At 49.6% G+C, this 16,571-nt stretch overlaps 2 protein-coding genes across 11 annotated transcripts in view; one reads left to right on the top strand and one right to left on the bottom strand.

The window, feature by feature from the left end:
* The first annotated feature begins 3,704 nt into the window (after positions 1–3,704).
* On the top strand, positions 3,705–14,720 carry Rhog (ras homolog family member G). Its single transcript, XM_021167255.2, has 2 exons — positions 3,705–3,776; positions 13,530–14,720. The coding sequence occupies exon 2, from the start codon at positions 13,599–13,601 to the stop codon at positions 14,172–14,174; it is 576 nt and encodes a 191-aa protein (XP_021022914.1). The 5' UTR covers positions 3,705–3,776; positions 13,530–13,598; the 3' UTR covers positions 14,175–14,720.
* A 582-nt stretch (positions 14,721–15,302) lies between these two features.
* The window catches only part of Pgap2 (post-GPI attachment to proteins 2), a 28,834-nt gene continuing 27,565 nt past the window's right edge, over positions 15,303–16,571 (bottom strand). For 7 of the 10 annotated variants that reach the window (XM_021167280.2, XM_021167290.2, XM_021167288.2 and 4 more), the window contains one exon: positions 15,308–16,471. In XM_021167280.2, coding sequence (XP_021022939.1) covers positions 16,341–16,471 — 131 coding nt within the window. In that variant the 3' untranslated portion in view covers positions 15,308–16,340. Of the gene's footprint in view, positions 16,472–16,571 lie in introns of all 10 variants that reach the window. The other 3 variants (XM_021167285.1, XM_021167281.2, XM_021167284.1) reach the window with 1 other exon arrangement.

Below are 16,571 nucleotides of genomic sequence, written 5' to 3'. Positions count from 1 at the left end.
GCCCCTCCAGGCATTTGTCATTCACATTTTAAAATGAAACTATGACTCAGAAAGTAGCTCTGTGGTGTACTCTTGCAATACTCTGTGCTTTTGTGAGATAAAGATATCTCTGTCTGTCTGTCTCCCTGTCCCTCTGTTTCACTGTATAGCCTTAGCTGTCCTGGAACTGTCCTTGGTCTCTGTAAGTAGACCAAACTAGCCTCCAACTCACAGATCTGCCTACTTAACATGTCCTTTATTTATTTATTTATTTATTTATATACTTATTTATTTATTATTTAGTTATATTTTATGTATATGAATATTTTTGCCTGCATGTGATGAGTGTATGTGCATCATGTGTGTGCCTGGTACCTTCAGAGTTCAGAAGACAGCATCAGATCCCCTGGAACTGGAGTTCCATGTGGGTATGAGAACCTGGGTCCTCTGCAAGGGCAGCAAGTACTCAATCCCTGAGCCCTCCAGCCCTCTCTAGCCCTCGGGTCTCTTTTTTCCTAATAATATCAGTATAGGGCCTTGCCTGTCCCCTCTACTTCATTGTTAGAATGTAAAATTATGCCAGGCAGCAAACAGATTACAATGAATATGCACTGAGGGGGCTGAGGAGAGATGACTCAGATGGTAAAGTGCTTGTGAAAGCATAGAGACTTGAGTTCAAATCTCTCTAGCACCCAGGTATGCATAGCACAATGTATACACTGCATTCCCAGTCCTGGGGAGTAGGAGACAGGAGGACCTCTGCACTTGCTAGCCATCCAGCCTAGCCCAACTGAAGGTAGAAAGTGATTGGGGAAGACACCTACACACACACACACACACACACACACACACACACACACTGAATTGAAGGGATGAGTGCAATAGGGCATGTGACTGGCCAAAGGCAGAGGTTGGCATTTAAGGTCAGCCACAGCTCATCAGGTGTGGGAGCTTAACCACATGAAACAAACAACAAAAACAAATAAACAACTTCCCTATGTTCTGTTATTTCTAAATATCCAGGTTCTGTGGGTACCTCAGTTGTCTGTAAGCTTATGACATATACCACTTACACAAACTCACCTGGTTAGGAAAGCTCATTAACGACTAAGAAAAAGACTATGGCATGAGCTTTCTTCAGTTTAGATTCTCCTCCTCTAAGAAGTCTTTCCATATGGCTCCACCTTTCTGCCTATCCTGTCTTCTGGCCTTATTGACCCTTCTCACATCTGTGACTCCAAAGTGGCTCCAAATCACCTGGATGCCGATGACCATACACATATTAGTGATTTATTGAAGCAATTTCATTCCACAGGTGTTTACTGAACACAAATGTATGCTCAGACCTGCCTGTGCTAGGCCCAGTGGGTGGACACAGAGATGAATCAGACACAACCTCAAAGGACTTAACAGTTGGTAGAGGAGACAGACATTAGACACAGATACAATTTACTAGAACTCAAAACAGGATGACCTAAGTGATATTAAGGAACTATGAGCAATATGCTATATGCATAAACCTCAATTACTTAATTATTATTCTCAAGAGTGCATCACAGAAGGTCAGAGCCGAAGGGTATCATCTGCTCCAACCCCTTGTTTTCCAGTGGGGGAAGCTGAGACTCAGAAATGGGTAAGGTCGTGGCCTAAGATTGTTCTAGTCTGACTGGCAGAGTCCAGAGTTCAGGGTCTTCTGAAACTTAGTTCTAGCATTTTTAACTCCTCCACTGGATGCTTCAGATGGAATAATCCTATATCCCATCAGACAGATATCTGAGAAAGTTCTCCCTCCTGGGCAAAGGTGAGGCAAACTCAAGGCATTCAGAGCTCAGGAGGCAGAGTGTGATCCCAGGTTGCCAACCCAGTCTTTCAATCTATTTACCCCATGTTCTTTCCACCCTGTTCCGACCACGATGCCCCTCAACTGATTCTAAAATAAACATGCTATTGCTTGTGGTGTTGGGGTACAGGCCTAAACACATGATAAGCAAGTATGCTATCTATCACTGAGCCTAATTTTCATTTTTTTTTTCAGGATTTTTTTGTTTGTTTGTTTGGGTTTTTGTTTGTTTATTTTTTGTTTTTTTTGAGACCAGGTTTCTTGTGTAGCCTTGGCTGTCCTGGAATGTAGACCAGGCTGGCCTTGAACTCGGGAACTTTTTATTTATTAAGGTAGGTAAGGTCTTATATAGTCCAGGCTGGCCTCGAACTTCTGAACCACCTGCCTCCACCTCTGGAATGCTGAGATTACAAACGTGCTACCACACCTGGCTTGGGACGTATTTTTAATAGCTTCATTGAAGCCACTTGAATGTGATCCTGTTATTTTTGGGATTACAAACCTCACCTAAGGACCCTGTTATTTTTGGGACTCACAAACCTCTTCCCATTAAACACCAAACACTAGTTCTGCCCTCCCAAATTTCCCCTAGCCCCTCCAATTTATTCTCCTCTTCCCATTGGGAGGAATTTGCCTAAGGGTCAAAGAAGAAGAAAAGAGTCCACAAACTGCCTGAGCGATGAGAACAGGCTTCTGGAATCTGAGTACACTCATTTAGTCAGTCACTGACCAGCCTGAGTTTGATTGTCCTAACTTGATTTTCTATACAGTAACACAGCACGGACACCTATTCTGTTATCTTCACATCCTCTGGGTGGAGAAATTTTTTTGTTGATTTTACCAAAAACAAAAAAACCAAAAAACCCCTGATACTTGGAAACATTAAACTATTTGTCAGACCTGATCCACTTTATTTGGAGGTCCTCTGTAAGACGGGGTGTCTATCTTGTGTTGTTTTCACTGCATCTTGCGGAGCTCTGCACGTGGTAGAGCACCCAGAAAGTTGTTAAAAGAATCAAGAATGTGGATTCTCCAGGAAAACTGCGCCCAAGGCCTGGGTTAGAAGCACCAGAGGGCGCCCACGAGGCCGTCCACTCGCCGGTCTCCAGGGCCCAAGCCGGACCTCAGGCCTGGGTGCGGTCCTACCGCTCCAAGCAGCCGCGCGCCAGGGCGAGATCAGGGAACAAGAAGAGCCCCTCGTCTTCCCACGCCCCGCCCCCTCCCCAGGGCCCCGCGGAGCTGCGAGGTGCGGAACCACGACACGACATCCTGTTTTGGGGGCCCGCGCGGCTCCGCCTGCATCTCTGCTGATCACGGCTTTTCCCGGGGTGCTGACGGCAGCTGCCCTCCCCCCACCCCTGTCTCCCCACCCTCCCCAGGGGTCTGGGACCTTCCCACTGCTGAATCACCACCACCCAGCACTCTCCCAAGGCTCAGGGCAGGGGTGGGGACTGCCCCAGCCTGACCCATTCCAGCTAACCCCTAGCCAGCCGCGGCTACTTCTAGATTCCCGGGCTGAGCGGAAGGCATTTCTCAGCCTTCCCGTGGAGGACCCGGGGCGGGGAGTGAGATACTAGGAAGAGAACAAATGCCCAGCGCCTAGCTTAGGGCCCCTGCTGGGGGGTGAGGGGGAGATGCCAAGTGAAAGCGGGGAGACCTGACCTTGAGAGGCCAGACTCAAGGGGTCTCAAGGCTCACGGGGCGAAGAGTAGAGGGAAGCAGGGTGTGCGGGACTGTGCGGAAGGCAAAGCTTGCAGAAGACCCCGGGCTGGAGGGTGGGGGAGGCCTCCGACTTCCTGGTCCGCCCCGCCCCGGCCGGCCCGCCCCCGCGCCCCGCCCCGGCCCCGCCGCCCGGCCCCCACCCCCCCACTTCCTCCGGCCTCCAGCTCTCACTTCCTTCTTGAGCCCAGAGCCGCCGCCGCCGCCCCCAGCTCCCCCGCCGCGGGGAGGGCACCAGGTGAGGCCCGGGTCGAGCCCGTCGGGCAGGGGTCCTGGGAAGAGGAGTTCAGCTGGCCGGGACTGGGTACCCGGGAGCCGGGAAGTTTGCAGGAGGGAGGTCGAGGGCGGGAGGTTTTCGATCACTGCAAGTTGGGCGGGCGCAGCAGGCCGGGCGGGGACAGCGGCCACCGCGACCCGATCGCTGGTGGCCGGGTTGAGGGTGGGATCCGAGGGACAGCGCGAGCTCCTGCTGCCCGCGAGGGACCCCTGAGATCCGAACCGTGAGAGGCTCGGAAGTGGGAAAGCGCTGAGCTGTGTGGCTGGGACTCTGCGGTGGGGTGCCCTCAGAAGTTGTGGGGCTGTTCAGTAGTGTGTGAAAGGAAAGGGCCTCTGGGCTGCAGAAGGCGCGCTCTCTGCTCTGCAGTTGTGACATTTGTGAGGCTAGGGTTGGGGGTGGGGGGGTGGTGTCTGAGGCCTCTGAAGTCTCACCCGGGAAGGTCGGAGCCAGTCCATAGCTGCTACACTGTTGCTGCGGAGGACTCGCTGGGGGAATCCCCATTCCCTCTCTGAATTTTTCTGAGCCAACCTCTTTATTCCTGTCCCATACAACAGCGGGTATTTAGTGAACACGTCTGTTGTGTCTATCAGACTCAATCTGGCCTTGTTTATTTTGAGGATAAACTGAGGAAGGAAAGGGCCACTATACCGATAGTCGCTGACAACTTCCATGACTTTGAGAGGCAGCTGGAGTACTGGCTTTCGGGAATGAGCTCTTAACGTCTTCTCCCTCACCTGAACTCCGCATACTGTCTTCCACATTCGCCATAGGGTCGACCACATTCGCCTCCTTCCGGCTCTTTCCCCAACCACATAAATGTACCCAGGCCCTGATCTCGCATTTACCCTGCCCTGCCTGTTGTTCAGCCTCTGACTACCACACACATATTTCCCCATTTTGTTTCTATCTTCCCTGCCGCCCTCAGTCTGTCTCCTTCCCTTGGTCTGTAATCTAGCTTTGGTGTCAGAAACTGCTTTAAACTTGCTGAGTTTGAGAGCCTTTTTCAAACCTCTTTAACTTAGAGATGCTGGCTGCAGCCTCCCGATGATGGAGATGATTAAAGGGCTGAAAACATGTGCACACGCGCGTGAACATGCAAGTTCTGGTGTTCTTTATCTCTTAGAGACAAAATAACTGCCCTCAGCCTTGAGAAGGCCCAGAGCAGAAGCCGGCAGAATGAAGGGAACCTGCGGTGGGTGACACTGTGGTTAGGCAAGGGGAAGCAGTCTGTAGCAGTCAGGGTTGGGTGACACAAGAATAAGATTAGTGAGAAAGTCCATGGGAAATCAAACTACCCTGATTCTTAGGAAGGCAGCCTAGGAGTGTGTGTGTGGTGGTGGTGGTGGCAGGGGGACGGGGACTAGCTTTAAGGTTCCTGTCTCCTAGCACTTACTGGTTTCAACCAGTGGGGAGAGTAGGTTGGGCCATTTGGCCTGCTAGGAAAAGGAAGGGGGCAAGATTCTGAGAGGGAAAACTGCTATGAGTTTAACTTAAGTCTCTACTGGTTTTTAAATTTTGATCAGGAAGGGGATGTGAGGCAAGGTGTTTGTCCTTTGTCCCTGGTGCTTGGTGGGAACTGCAGAGGTTGGGTATCTACATTTTCTGGTATGTATCAGAGCCTTGACTGGGAGTTGTGCTGACCCTCCTGTCTTTAAGCATCCTTGATGTTCTCTTCTTACCGAGCTGTGCTCTCTATTCCCGCTCTCTGAGGGGCTTCTCCACAGTCTAACGTAGTCTGTCCTGGCCCCATAAGTGCTTGTCTCCATCCTAGAACCCCTGTCTCTCAGCATTCAGAATACATGCTCAGACTCTGTTTGTGTCTGCCTTCTCTGCTCTTCTGTATTAACTTCATTCCATGAGAATAAAAAGAAGTGAAGGAGAGCAAATGTCACATTTGGGGAATCGTTGAGCACAGCTAAATTTAAGAGCTAGGCTCCTTCCCTTTCCTATCCTCTTACCACCTCACAGTTGTCCCTCTCCCATCAATTGTTTCTTCCTCTAGGCCTGCCCTTCTCCACCTGTCTTTCCTACTCTCATTTCTGGGAGGTACAGAGGTTTGGCCTCACGGAGGAAATCCAAGGGATCTGTATCAAATCCCCACTCGGGAAAGGATGTGCACACAGCACATTTTCTCGGCATCACAGCTCAATAAAAATCCTCAGGAGCCCTGACTCCTCACTTGACAAACCAGTACTTAATTTAGTATTCGGTCTAACTAAGCAACCCACAGGGCTCTGAGAGCAAAGATAATGGTGGCAGTAACAGGGGTTTTCTCTTAGGCAAGGTCTGGCCCCATTGGAAATTTGAGCTAATGGCAAGAAGAGTGTGACCAGGGTGGGAGGGATCTAAATGGGAAAATGCCGTGGGTGGGTGGGGGTGCCCAGGAAGCTGTAGTGGATGGTTAAGGTAATATGAGAAGAAATGGCAGGGTGACGGTGCTACACATCCTGCTTAGCAATCTGGGCTATGGAGTGTCTTCGCTTCAGGGGAGATGCTAAGGCAGATGATGGTAGCTCATGAGGGGTTATGAGCAGGAAGATAGGAGAGGCTGTGGTTATATGGGCAGCTGTGAAGATACTGGGTGATAGTAGCTGGAGAACAGGGAGTAAAGAAGGGTGCCTGGGCACAGTCTGAAAAACCTCTTCCCTTCGCATATAGTGTTGGTCCATTAGAGGTGAGGTTTGTAGGGGTCTGTGAGAGGACCTTCGAAGGGAAACCAAAGACAAAGCCTGGGCCACCTCCCCAGATCAGACTGGTTTTCCTGTCCAGGGTCCAGCTTCCTCTTTTGTCCTCATTTCACACAGGGGGGGGGGGGAGGGCATGTCCCTAGGAGCTAAAGACCAAAGGAGGAGCTCCTTGGCTGGCTGTCCAGCAGCACACTGTTAACGCTAAACCCTGAGTAGTACAAGATGCCCCGGGCAGGGCTGGGGCTGGGAGGCTGGAGACTGTAAAAGCAAAAGGATGCAGACAGATTTCGGCCTCCTTTGGCCCATTTCTTTCTTTAGATTGCTCCCTCTCCCACTCTTTCCCTTTGTGTGTGTGTGTGTGTGTGTGTAAAATATATGGGTGTTTTGCCTATATATGTGTACCACATCCATGCTGGGTGCCCACAGAGGGTGTCAGATCCCCTGGAACTGAACTCTGTGGACCTGTGAGCCACCCTGTCAGTGCTGGGAACGGAATCCAGGTCCTCTGCAAGAACACGTGTTCCTACTCCTACTAAACCATCTCTCTAGCCCTCTAGCCCATTTCTTAAAAGAAACAGCCATGCTAGGGCCATCTTGAAGTCAAAGGTCAGAATAGAGGTCTTCACCTTGTCTGCTTTGTGAGACAAACATCAGGCCAGAGGTTAGGAGATCCGATCCTGAAGCTAAATTTGCAACTAAGTCTTTGTATCACTCTGGTCAACTTAGTTATCTCTTGACTCTATTTCAACATTAAGTTGCAAGCCAGGCCTGGCGGTGCACACCTTTAATCCCAGTGCCTGGGAGGCAGAAGCCCACCTGGTCTACATATAAGTTTCAGGCCAGCCAGGGTGACATAGTCTCGGAAAAAAACTGGCTTATAGTTTCAGTGCCTCAGACCCAGCGTTCCTGTCTCCCCAGCCTGATCTGTCCAGGTTGGAACTGTCGCTCTTTACACAAAGTACAAAGACTGCTGTAGGTGCACAGATAAAAGGGCAGTAATGCTGGGATCTTGTCTCGGGACTCCAGGATGAGTACACTTTGCCCTCTGTCCCAGCTCTGTGCCCACCGACAGTGGAAAATAGATGTAGTGTTTCCTCCCTGATGTTTTTTTCCCTTGTGGAAACCCCCTCAGACCTTGGGTGGCACACTTAGAGGACTGGGAAGCCCTGGGTTTCTCTGTTTTTAAGTTGGAGGACAGGATTGCAAGGTTGGCACTCCCAGCCTCCTGTGAAGTGAGCAAAAGCAAGGGAAGTGCCACTTCACGGGGCCCAGAGATTGCTGAGCTGCTGCTAGGCAGGGAGAAATAAGCCAGTGTGTGAGCCTTCCTCTGTGTGGCTGGGTGGGGGAGGGGCGGCTTGGCTCCCCAAGCTGGAGCTGTCCTGTCTCTGGGGCTCACCCTTTGTGGAACACCCTGGGTGTTGAGATGAGCATGAGACACACATAGTGAAGCTGTCTCAACTCTCTGTGTCCTCAGCTCCAATTGCCCTGTTTCTTCCTCCTCTGCAGTCAATCCCTAGAAAGTAGCATCAGGTCTCTCCTCTTACCCTACCTACTATAGTCTAAAATCCTCTGTGCTGGAACCCAGAGGTGGAAAGGACCAAAAGGGAAGAGTCCTTCAGTGTGGGCTGGCTTGCGCTCTCTCTCTCTCTCTCTCTCTCTCCTCTCTCTCTCTCTCTCTCTCTCTCTCTCTCTCTCTCTCTCTCTCTCTCTCTTTTCCTTTTTCAGACAGTGTTTCTCTGTATAACTCTGGCTGTCCTGGAACTCACTCTGTAGACCAGGCTGGCCTCGAACTTTTGAGTGTAGTGCCTCTGTCTCCTGAGTGCTGGCATTAAAGGCATGTGCCACTACACCTGGCTCAAGCCTTTTTTTTTTTTTTTTTTTTTTTCTTTTCTTTTAAGGCTGAGAACTAGGCTCTCTTGGGCTCTTCCCTGCTGCTGCTGAGAAGGGGTAGAAAGAGCCTCAGCCCTTGGCCTGGTCCCAGTCCCACACTGACCTCATGTCTCCCCCAGCTTCCTCCTCCTAGCCCAGCTGCAGCCAGCTGCAGCCCCAGTGTGAGCCTCCTTGTTTTACCTACAAACAAACAAACAAACAAACAGACTTTCACTGCCCTGTTCCTGGCCTGACTGTCTTTGGTCAAAGGTCTTCAGCGAAGACCTTTTGGTCAAAGGTCTAGTCCAATCCTCGGCTTATCTTCTACTTTTTCTTCCCACTTTCTCCGGCCCCTCTGAGTGACCACTGCTTGACTTCTCCCTCTTTTAGTGGAGAACAGAGCAATCTAGTTTGTGTGTGCGTTACCCTAACTTTCTGTTTCTCTGAGTGAGGAAGAAGTTGGCTACCTCTCTCCAGTGTCTCTTGGGCATAGAGGCTTTCCTTGTTCGAGGTCTCAATGTCAGGATTGATTGGGGGTGAGGAGTGGAGGGGGTGTATGTCACTCTGCAACTCTTGTTCAGCCCTGTGCTGGGCTTCTACACATAAACAGGCTTGCCTCTCCACAGATCAGCCAGTAGGAAGGAGTCCAGCACAATGAACAGAGTAGTCACTACTGGGAAAGGTGGAAGCGGGGAGCTGTGATAGGCTGGAGAAGGTGGGGACAGAACTGAGCCCAGGGAAGAATCTGAAGGGCACACAGCATTCATGGGGGTGAGCTCTTGTATGTACAGAGGAGCAGATTAAGCTCATGGTTGTTTTGTTTTGTTTTTTACTGACAGCCACATGTGCTGTACTCAGTCAGCTAGGGAGTCAGAAACCGGGCAGGACTTTTCCCAGTCTAAGAACGAGAGATAAGATCTGACCAGCTTCCACATGAAATAGACAGCTGTGGATCAGTGAAGTCACTTGTGACTTGGATTGGGACATACACACACCTTGGGTGTTCCAAGGCAGAATTTTTCTGTGTAGCCCTGGCTGTCCTGGAACTCACTCTGTAGACCAGGCTGGCTTCAAACTCAAGAGTTCCGCCTGCCTCCACTTCCCAAGTGCTTGGTTTAAAGGCATGCACCACCACCACCCAGCTGGTACAGAAACATTCTTGGAGTAGCTGCAGCAGGGCTTGGCCCTGTTTGGTATTGCTTGTGTGTTGGGGTAGAGACTTATGCAGGTCACTTTGCAGAGGTAAGGACTGGGATGTGCATTCTCAGTAGGGAGGGTTGCAAAATACTAAGAGCCTTCCTTGTGCAGGCTACAGGAGTACACTTACCCATCTTTTAGAGCCCATGCCTCCCCTCCCCCACTCTCAGTTGGGACACTTCCCCTGCTCTAACTGCCACAGAGATCAGGCAATCAAGCAAACATCAGTACTTCCTTTTCCTCCCTCTTCTGGACCTGCCTAGGACACACCCCAACGCCAGGGCCCACTGGATGCAAGCTGAACTTCAGGGACCAGACTCTCACCCTGACAGGTTCCACCCTCCTGCCCCATGAGCTCTCTTCCCACACTAACCCTTCTAGAGCCATTTCAAGCTAATTCACAAGATTTTTTTTGGTTATCATTATTCTCCACTAAGACTCAGCATTGTAATATTGTTGGTTGGGGCAGGCTTGAGAGGGGTCCGTCCTACTCCTCATAAGTGCTTTCCCAACAGATCAGAAGGCAGTGGCAGTGCACTCCTGTGTGTCTAGCCCTACACTCACAGCTTTTATGTGGTTGAGGAGACAGAAACCCAGCCTGCTATTTAAGGGGGCATCTACCACTTATGTACAGAGAAGGAGATCCACAGCCAAAGCAGAGTTAAAAGAGGTAACGATGCTATGGAGCCTTATGGAGTGGTGAGACGTAGCCTAGGCCCAGAAGAATCGGGAAGATTTGAAACGGGGAAGGGAATAACAACAGAAAGGAAAACAAGCATAAACTCTGAGAGACAAGAATGATTAGGACTTGACAGGTGTGGTGCCCACCTTCAATCCCAGCATTTGGGAGGCAGAGGCAAGTGGATCTCAGAGTTCAAGGCCAGCCTGGTCTACAAACTCCCTGCTAGCTAGGGCTACACAATGAAGCTGTCTTGAAAAAGGAGGAGGAGGAGGGATAAGAAGAGGAGAATGACAGAGACTTGCTTTACAAACACCATTGTAGACCCTTTTGGAGCAAGGGAGCTGGGAACTCATACTAAGTACCTATATCATGCAATACTGTATATTAATGCATTTAAGCTTTATAGCAACCCCATGAGAGAGTACTGCTGTAGCCACAATTGAGAGATAAGGAAAATGAAGATTAACGAGGCAATTCATTCTAAGTCCAGGGACACACAATTGATAAGTGGTGGGAAAAAGTTTAAATCCAGGTCTGTATGATTCTAAAACCCCTCACATTTGAATGACAAAGTGAGAATCCAGGCATGAGTTTTAAGTAGTTAAAGGAAGCTTATCTGACCCACTTCAGCCAGAGAATTTGAGGGAAAAGACTTGCCATACAGCTGGAGGTAGCACGTCAAGACAGAGTACTTGCCCAGCATGTGTGAAGCTCTAGGTTCAATTCTCACTAATGCTAACAACAACAAAAAGATAATAAAATAAAGGGGAAAAGAGAATAGTTGTATTGGGAAAGGGGGAAAGTTTGAACTGGGAGTAAGTAGGGAGCAACTAGATCCTACTCACACATGCGCATATGTCATGCTTATTGACTATAGGGATGGAAGGCTTTGCTCTTGTCGCTGCCAATGTACGTGGCACAAGATAGTTTACAAAGTAGAATGCACCCTCATTCTGTATCCTCATGAGGCCAGGAAGGCGAGTGTTATGGCTGTTGCTGTAGATGAAGAAACTGAGGCTGACGTAAAGGAAATGACTAATTTGTTCAAGGCTCCACAGTTATCTGGGAGCCATCAGATACAATGAAAAAAACTTGGGACTTTGGATCACAGAAGCTAAGTTTGTGTCCTGATTCCCATACTCTAAATAGCTGTGTGAGGTTAGATTGCTTTTAACAGTTAGGGTTAGGGTGTTTTATTGAGGATCTAGGTCAGCAGTGAGCTCACTGGGTCAGATTCAGATATCTGGTGCTCTTGATCATATGCCACACCGTGTTTTGGACACTAAGTCATTCATAATCCTTTTCCGGTGTCAGGGCCCCTCTTCCCTTGCCAGCCTGGAAGCTACTCTCCCTCCCCACTCCTGTGAGGGCTGACTTACTGATTGCTGGTTGATAACCACCTCCCTAGAGAGCCTGTTGCACTTTTGGTCTCTTGGGCCTGTGACTGCTGGCTAACATTCCCTCCTTGCCTTCCTGTCTGTGCAGCCCATTGCTGGATTTGAGGGTGCCACTTCATCTGCTTCTGAATGTACCTGAAGATTTCAGGCCCAGGAATTCTGCTGTGAAATGCCAGGACCCAAATAATACAATGGACACAACTAATGATCCATGTTAGGATACAAGAAAATAGATTTCATTCTGAAGTTTTCCTATGTGTGCATATTTTATACACACAGTCACCCCCATTCCCCTCTCCTCACCCCTCCTCTCTACACATTGTCCTTCCTCTTCCCAAGTAGTTCCCCTTCTGCTTCTCTCTCTCTCTCTCTCTCTCACACACACACACATACATACATATTTAAAATATATTTAAATTTAGATTTCACATATGAACTATGAATCTTTTCCTCTGTAGGCCTAAGTCTTCTTTGTTTCGAGGCAGGTTTTTATTATGTATCTCTGATAGGCCTAGAACTCACTAGGTAGACCAGGTTGGTCCAAAGCTTGCATAATCCTGCCTCTGCTGCCTGAATGCTGGGATTACTGGTAAACTTACCCCGTCCAGCTTGTTTTACTTCATTCACTTAGTGCCCTTGTTGTAGATTTCTTAAGATTTATTTTTTAATTATGTGTATTTGTGTCTGTCTGTATGTTTTTTCATACAAGTGTCAATAGGCTTCTCTGGAGCTGGAGTGACAGGCAGTTATGGAGCTGCTCAGAGAGGGTCGGGGCTGGGAATTGAACTCAGGTGTTCTGCAAGGCAGTACCTGCTCTTAACTGCTGAGCCATCTCTCCAACCCTGTCATAGACTTTCTACTTCATTTCCTGAAAAGAGAAACTGAGGCCCAGACAGATAAGTGCCCAGTGCTTGGCTGCAGTGAGTCCGAGAGCTGCAGTAGAATTAGGTCTGTGGTCTTGCAGCTCTGCTACCCTGGAGGGCCTTATGTACATCTGCTACCCACTCTGAGGGATGACTGCTGACTATCCTGAGCTTGAACACACACTCGTTCACAGCAGATGGGAATCCTGTTGGTGGGAGTGAGAAGTAACCTCATCCAGTTGTACCATTTCCCTCCCAGCTGGTCCGAGAAGAAGCTGCGGTCTGGGAGAGAACCAGTGCTAGAGGTTGGGTCCATTGAAGCCTCACAGCACCAAAGTTCCATCATTTCTGCTTCCCAGCAATGAGTTGCCCTGGTGCCATCATGCATATTGACTTTGACTTTCGAGGCTTTGGAACAAATACTGAGAGACTAATGAGAGGAGTCCATAAGTAGTTCATTAATGATCTAACAGATCCCTGTACTGAGGAAGAACAAAAGTTGACCAGGTACTATCCTCGGTGCTTTAAAAGTAATGACTAATCCATAACATAAGTACATGCTTAGGTATTATGTCCATTTCGCAGGTAAAAATACTAAGGTTTGAAGTAGTTTTTCCACTGTCATTGCTAGAAACAGGGATTCGACCTTAGGCTGGTACCAGAGCCCATAGATTTGCAACATCTTGCTCAGTACTTCTCCTTGTTTCAATGTTTATTTGGGGTGGGGGTTCAAGACAGGGTTCCTCTGTGTAACAGCTCTGGCTGTCCTGGAACTCTCTCTGTAGACCAGGCTGTCCTCAAACCCACAGAGATAGGCCTGCTTCTGCCTCCCAAGTGCTGGGATTAAAGGTGTGCACCACCACGCCCAGCTTCTCCCCTTCTTTCTGATGTTTGTCTTGATGGGATAGGGATGACACCAGGATAACTGAACAAGAAGTGGTTTTTCTTTTGTCTTCATCTTTTCTTCTCAGTAGGTACAGGTCTCCTAAATCATGAATGTCCCTCTCATCTCTCCACAGGTCACTACTTCCTGTGGGGTCCAGAAGAGAGAGGAGGCACTGCCTCCACGATAGTAACTTTACAACACAATGCAGAGCATCAAGTGTGTGGTAGTGGGCGATGGGGCCGTAGGCAAGACGTGCCTTCTCATCTGCTATACAACTAACGCCTTCCCCAAGGAATACATCCCCACTGTGTTCGACAATTACAGCGCCCAGAGTGCGGTTGATGGGCGCACCGTGAACCTAAACCTGTGGGACACTGCGGGCCAGGAAGAATATGACCGCCTCCGCACCCTTTCCTACCCTCAGACCAACGTCTTCGTCATCTGTTTCTCCATTGCCAGTCCACCCTCCTATGAGAACGTGAGGCACAAATGGCACCCAGAGGTTTGTCACCACTGCCCTGACGTGCCTATCCTCCTGGTGGGTACCAAGAAGGACCTGAGAGCCCAGCCTGATACCCTACGGCGCCTCAAGGAGCAGGGTCAAGCGCCCATCACCCCACAGCAGGGCCAGGCACTGGCCAAGCAGATCCATGCTGTGCGCTACCTCGAGTGCTCAGCACTGCAACAAGACGGCGTCAAGGAGGTGTTTGCGGAGGCTGTCCGGGCGGTGCTTAACCCAACACCGATAAAGCGTGGGCGGTCCTGCATCCTCTTGTGACCCTGGCACTCAGCTTGGAGGCTCTCCCTTGTCCCCCCACCAATTGTGCCTTGGCGCCTTGTCTGCCCCCAGCTGTGCCTTAAGGACTAATTCTGGCACCCCTTGCCTGGAAACTCCCTGAATGCCTTTTATTCCTTAAGGAGGTACACAGGGAAAGGGGCTTTGGGCCCCGCCCCACTCTGCTTGGGAATACCAAGTATTCCATGAGTTCAACTAAGCCAGGTTCACCTAAGAGGCCAACCCGGTGCTCGCCTCCATTCCCGCTACTGACCAGTTCATCCAGCTTTCCACAAAGTTGTTGCTGCCTGTTGTGATGCCTCCTAAGACAGGGGCTCTAACCTCTCTCTGCCTTAGCTCTTGGACTAGGTTCTCCAAGATGTTCTCTCCCTCCCCCAAAGGAGAAGCCACAGAATCCTGAGAAGAAAAATGTGCCCTAACCTGCCCCATGTGCCCAGGACTTATGCGCCTGCTGACTGACTCAGGCCCCGTGCTCCTGGGGGCCTTTCCTACCCCCACCAGCATCAATAAAACCTCCTGTCTCCAGTGCCCTGGCTCCTCCCTATGTGCTGGCCAGGCCATGTGCTGGGCATTAGCGGGTGGGCATGAGCTAGGGCTCCCCAGAGACTGGGAACCTTTTGTTTCCTCTAAGAGGGGACAAGAGACAGTAGGCTCCATTGTGGTTCTTCACCACAACCCCTCAATTTCCCTAACAAAGCTCTGAGACCAGCCATAGATACCCCAGTGGACTAGGATGCAAAGCTTGAGGGAAAGACTTCCTGGTCTAGGGCTCCAAAGGGGTTTTGAAACCAGCCTGAAGGCAGGTGCACTCAGTCATACATCTGAGTTGTCCCTTTAATAGTTCCAAGGGGAGAGGTTTTCACTGACAGGATTAGTCATAACCAGCTCCCAGGCTGTCATTTTGGAGATGGTTGAGCCACTTCTGTTCACCCAAATGGAGGCTGAGGTGTGGCTTAGGAAACCCTAGGCAGCAAGGGTAAGGGAGATAGCAGGTGAAGTAACTGTAGACCGCAGAGCTGCTGGAGACTTAACCCCTCCATTCTGGAGCCCATTCTTCACCTCAGGTCCCACGCAGAACTGAGCCCCAGGAGTAACATACCTACCTCAGACTGTTGGCAAAAGAAAAACATTTATTGTCCTTTGAAATAAAATATACAAATAAAAGCTGGGGACCTGGGACAGGAGAGGATAAAGGAAAACCAAGGAACCCATTCTGGAGTAGGGAAATCTACCTCTGACCCCTTCCTCCTGATCAAAGGAGGGAAAGGTCTTATAAGCCTGTGATTTTAGGGTCCTTTAATTTTTTTTTTTTTTTTTTTCTAAAACAGGGTCTTACTGTATAGCCCTGGCTCGCCTGAAACTAACTGTAGACCAGGCTGGCTTGAACTCAACAGATATTTGACTGTCTCTGCTGTGTTGGGATTAAAGGCATGTGTCACCATACCTGGCATCTTCATTTTTGAGACAAGGTCTCATTATGAAGCCCAGGTTGGCATGGACCCTCCAACATGCTGAGATTACAGACATAATTCCAAAAAGCTAGAGGTTTTAGATGGGAAAGAAAAATATATCCTACACTTGATGCTTCTTCTGGGACAAGTTTTCTGTGAAGACAAAGCACAGCACTACTTCCACCTCAAGAAACAAAGCCCTTAGAGATCGTAGAGCGCACCCCCAGTCACACACAGGAACACAACGAAACTGATGGGGAGGAAGAGGGTACATCTTGAACACCTGGGCAAATTTATGGACCTACCACCTGGGTGCACACACTCTGGGTGTGCACGGTAGATTGCTAGACACAACAGTCAGATGAATGACCAGAGAGAAATGGCTGTGGTCTTCAAGTAGCAGCCACTGCTCTGAACCCTAACCTTGGTGAACCTCAGGACCTTTTTTTTTTTTTTTTTTTTTAGCACCAAGTGGTGGAGCTTTCCTGCCAGCTCAGTTTTTTGGGACCTTTCAGTGAATGGTGATGCTTCTTGAAGATCCCCATGAGTGGTGGGGAGAGGTCAGCAGTGCTGGGGTCAGCCCTGTCATACCCTTCCCGCTCTTCTCTCCCAGTCCCCAGACTGAGAAGGGCCCAGAGAGAACGTGGAGATAGGGAAGGCCAGAGTGGTTTCTTGTTTTCCAGCATCACAGACGGGGTTAGAATCTCTTTTCCTCAGGCTGAGAGGTTATTAGCAGCTCTTTGTTCCCGAAGTCCCACCAGGCTGTCATGTGGAACGCCATGTTGGTTAGGACAACAGTGTACTCCAGGATGGCAAAGATGGTATACACTGTTATGAGGACACAAGGAACATGATGAACCTCCTGTTTTACCCTCTAGTGGCTTCTTAAATCACCACATTACCAGCCAAGTGACAGCCAGTGCCCAAG

Source organism: Mus caroli, chromosome 7, assembly GCF_900094665.2.
Source record: "Mus caroli chromosome 7, CAROLI_EIJ_v1.1, whole genome shotgun sequence".
NCBI lineage: Eukaryota > Metazoa > Chordata > Mammalia > Rodentia > Muridae > Mus > Mus caroli.
The sequence above is the reverse complement of the archived record's forward strand: the minus strand, read 5'-3'. Positions and strand labels throughout refer to the sequence as shown.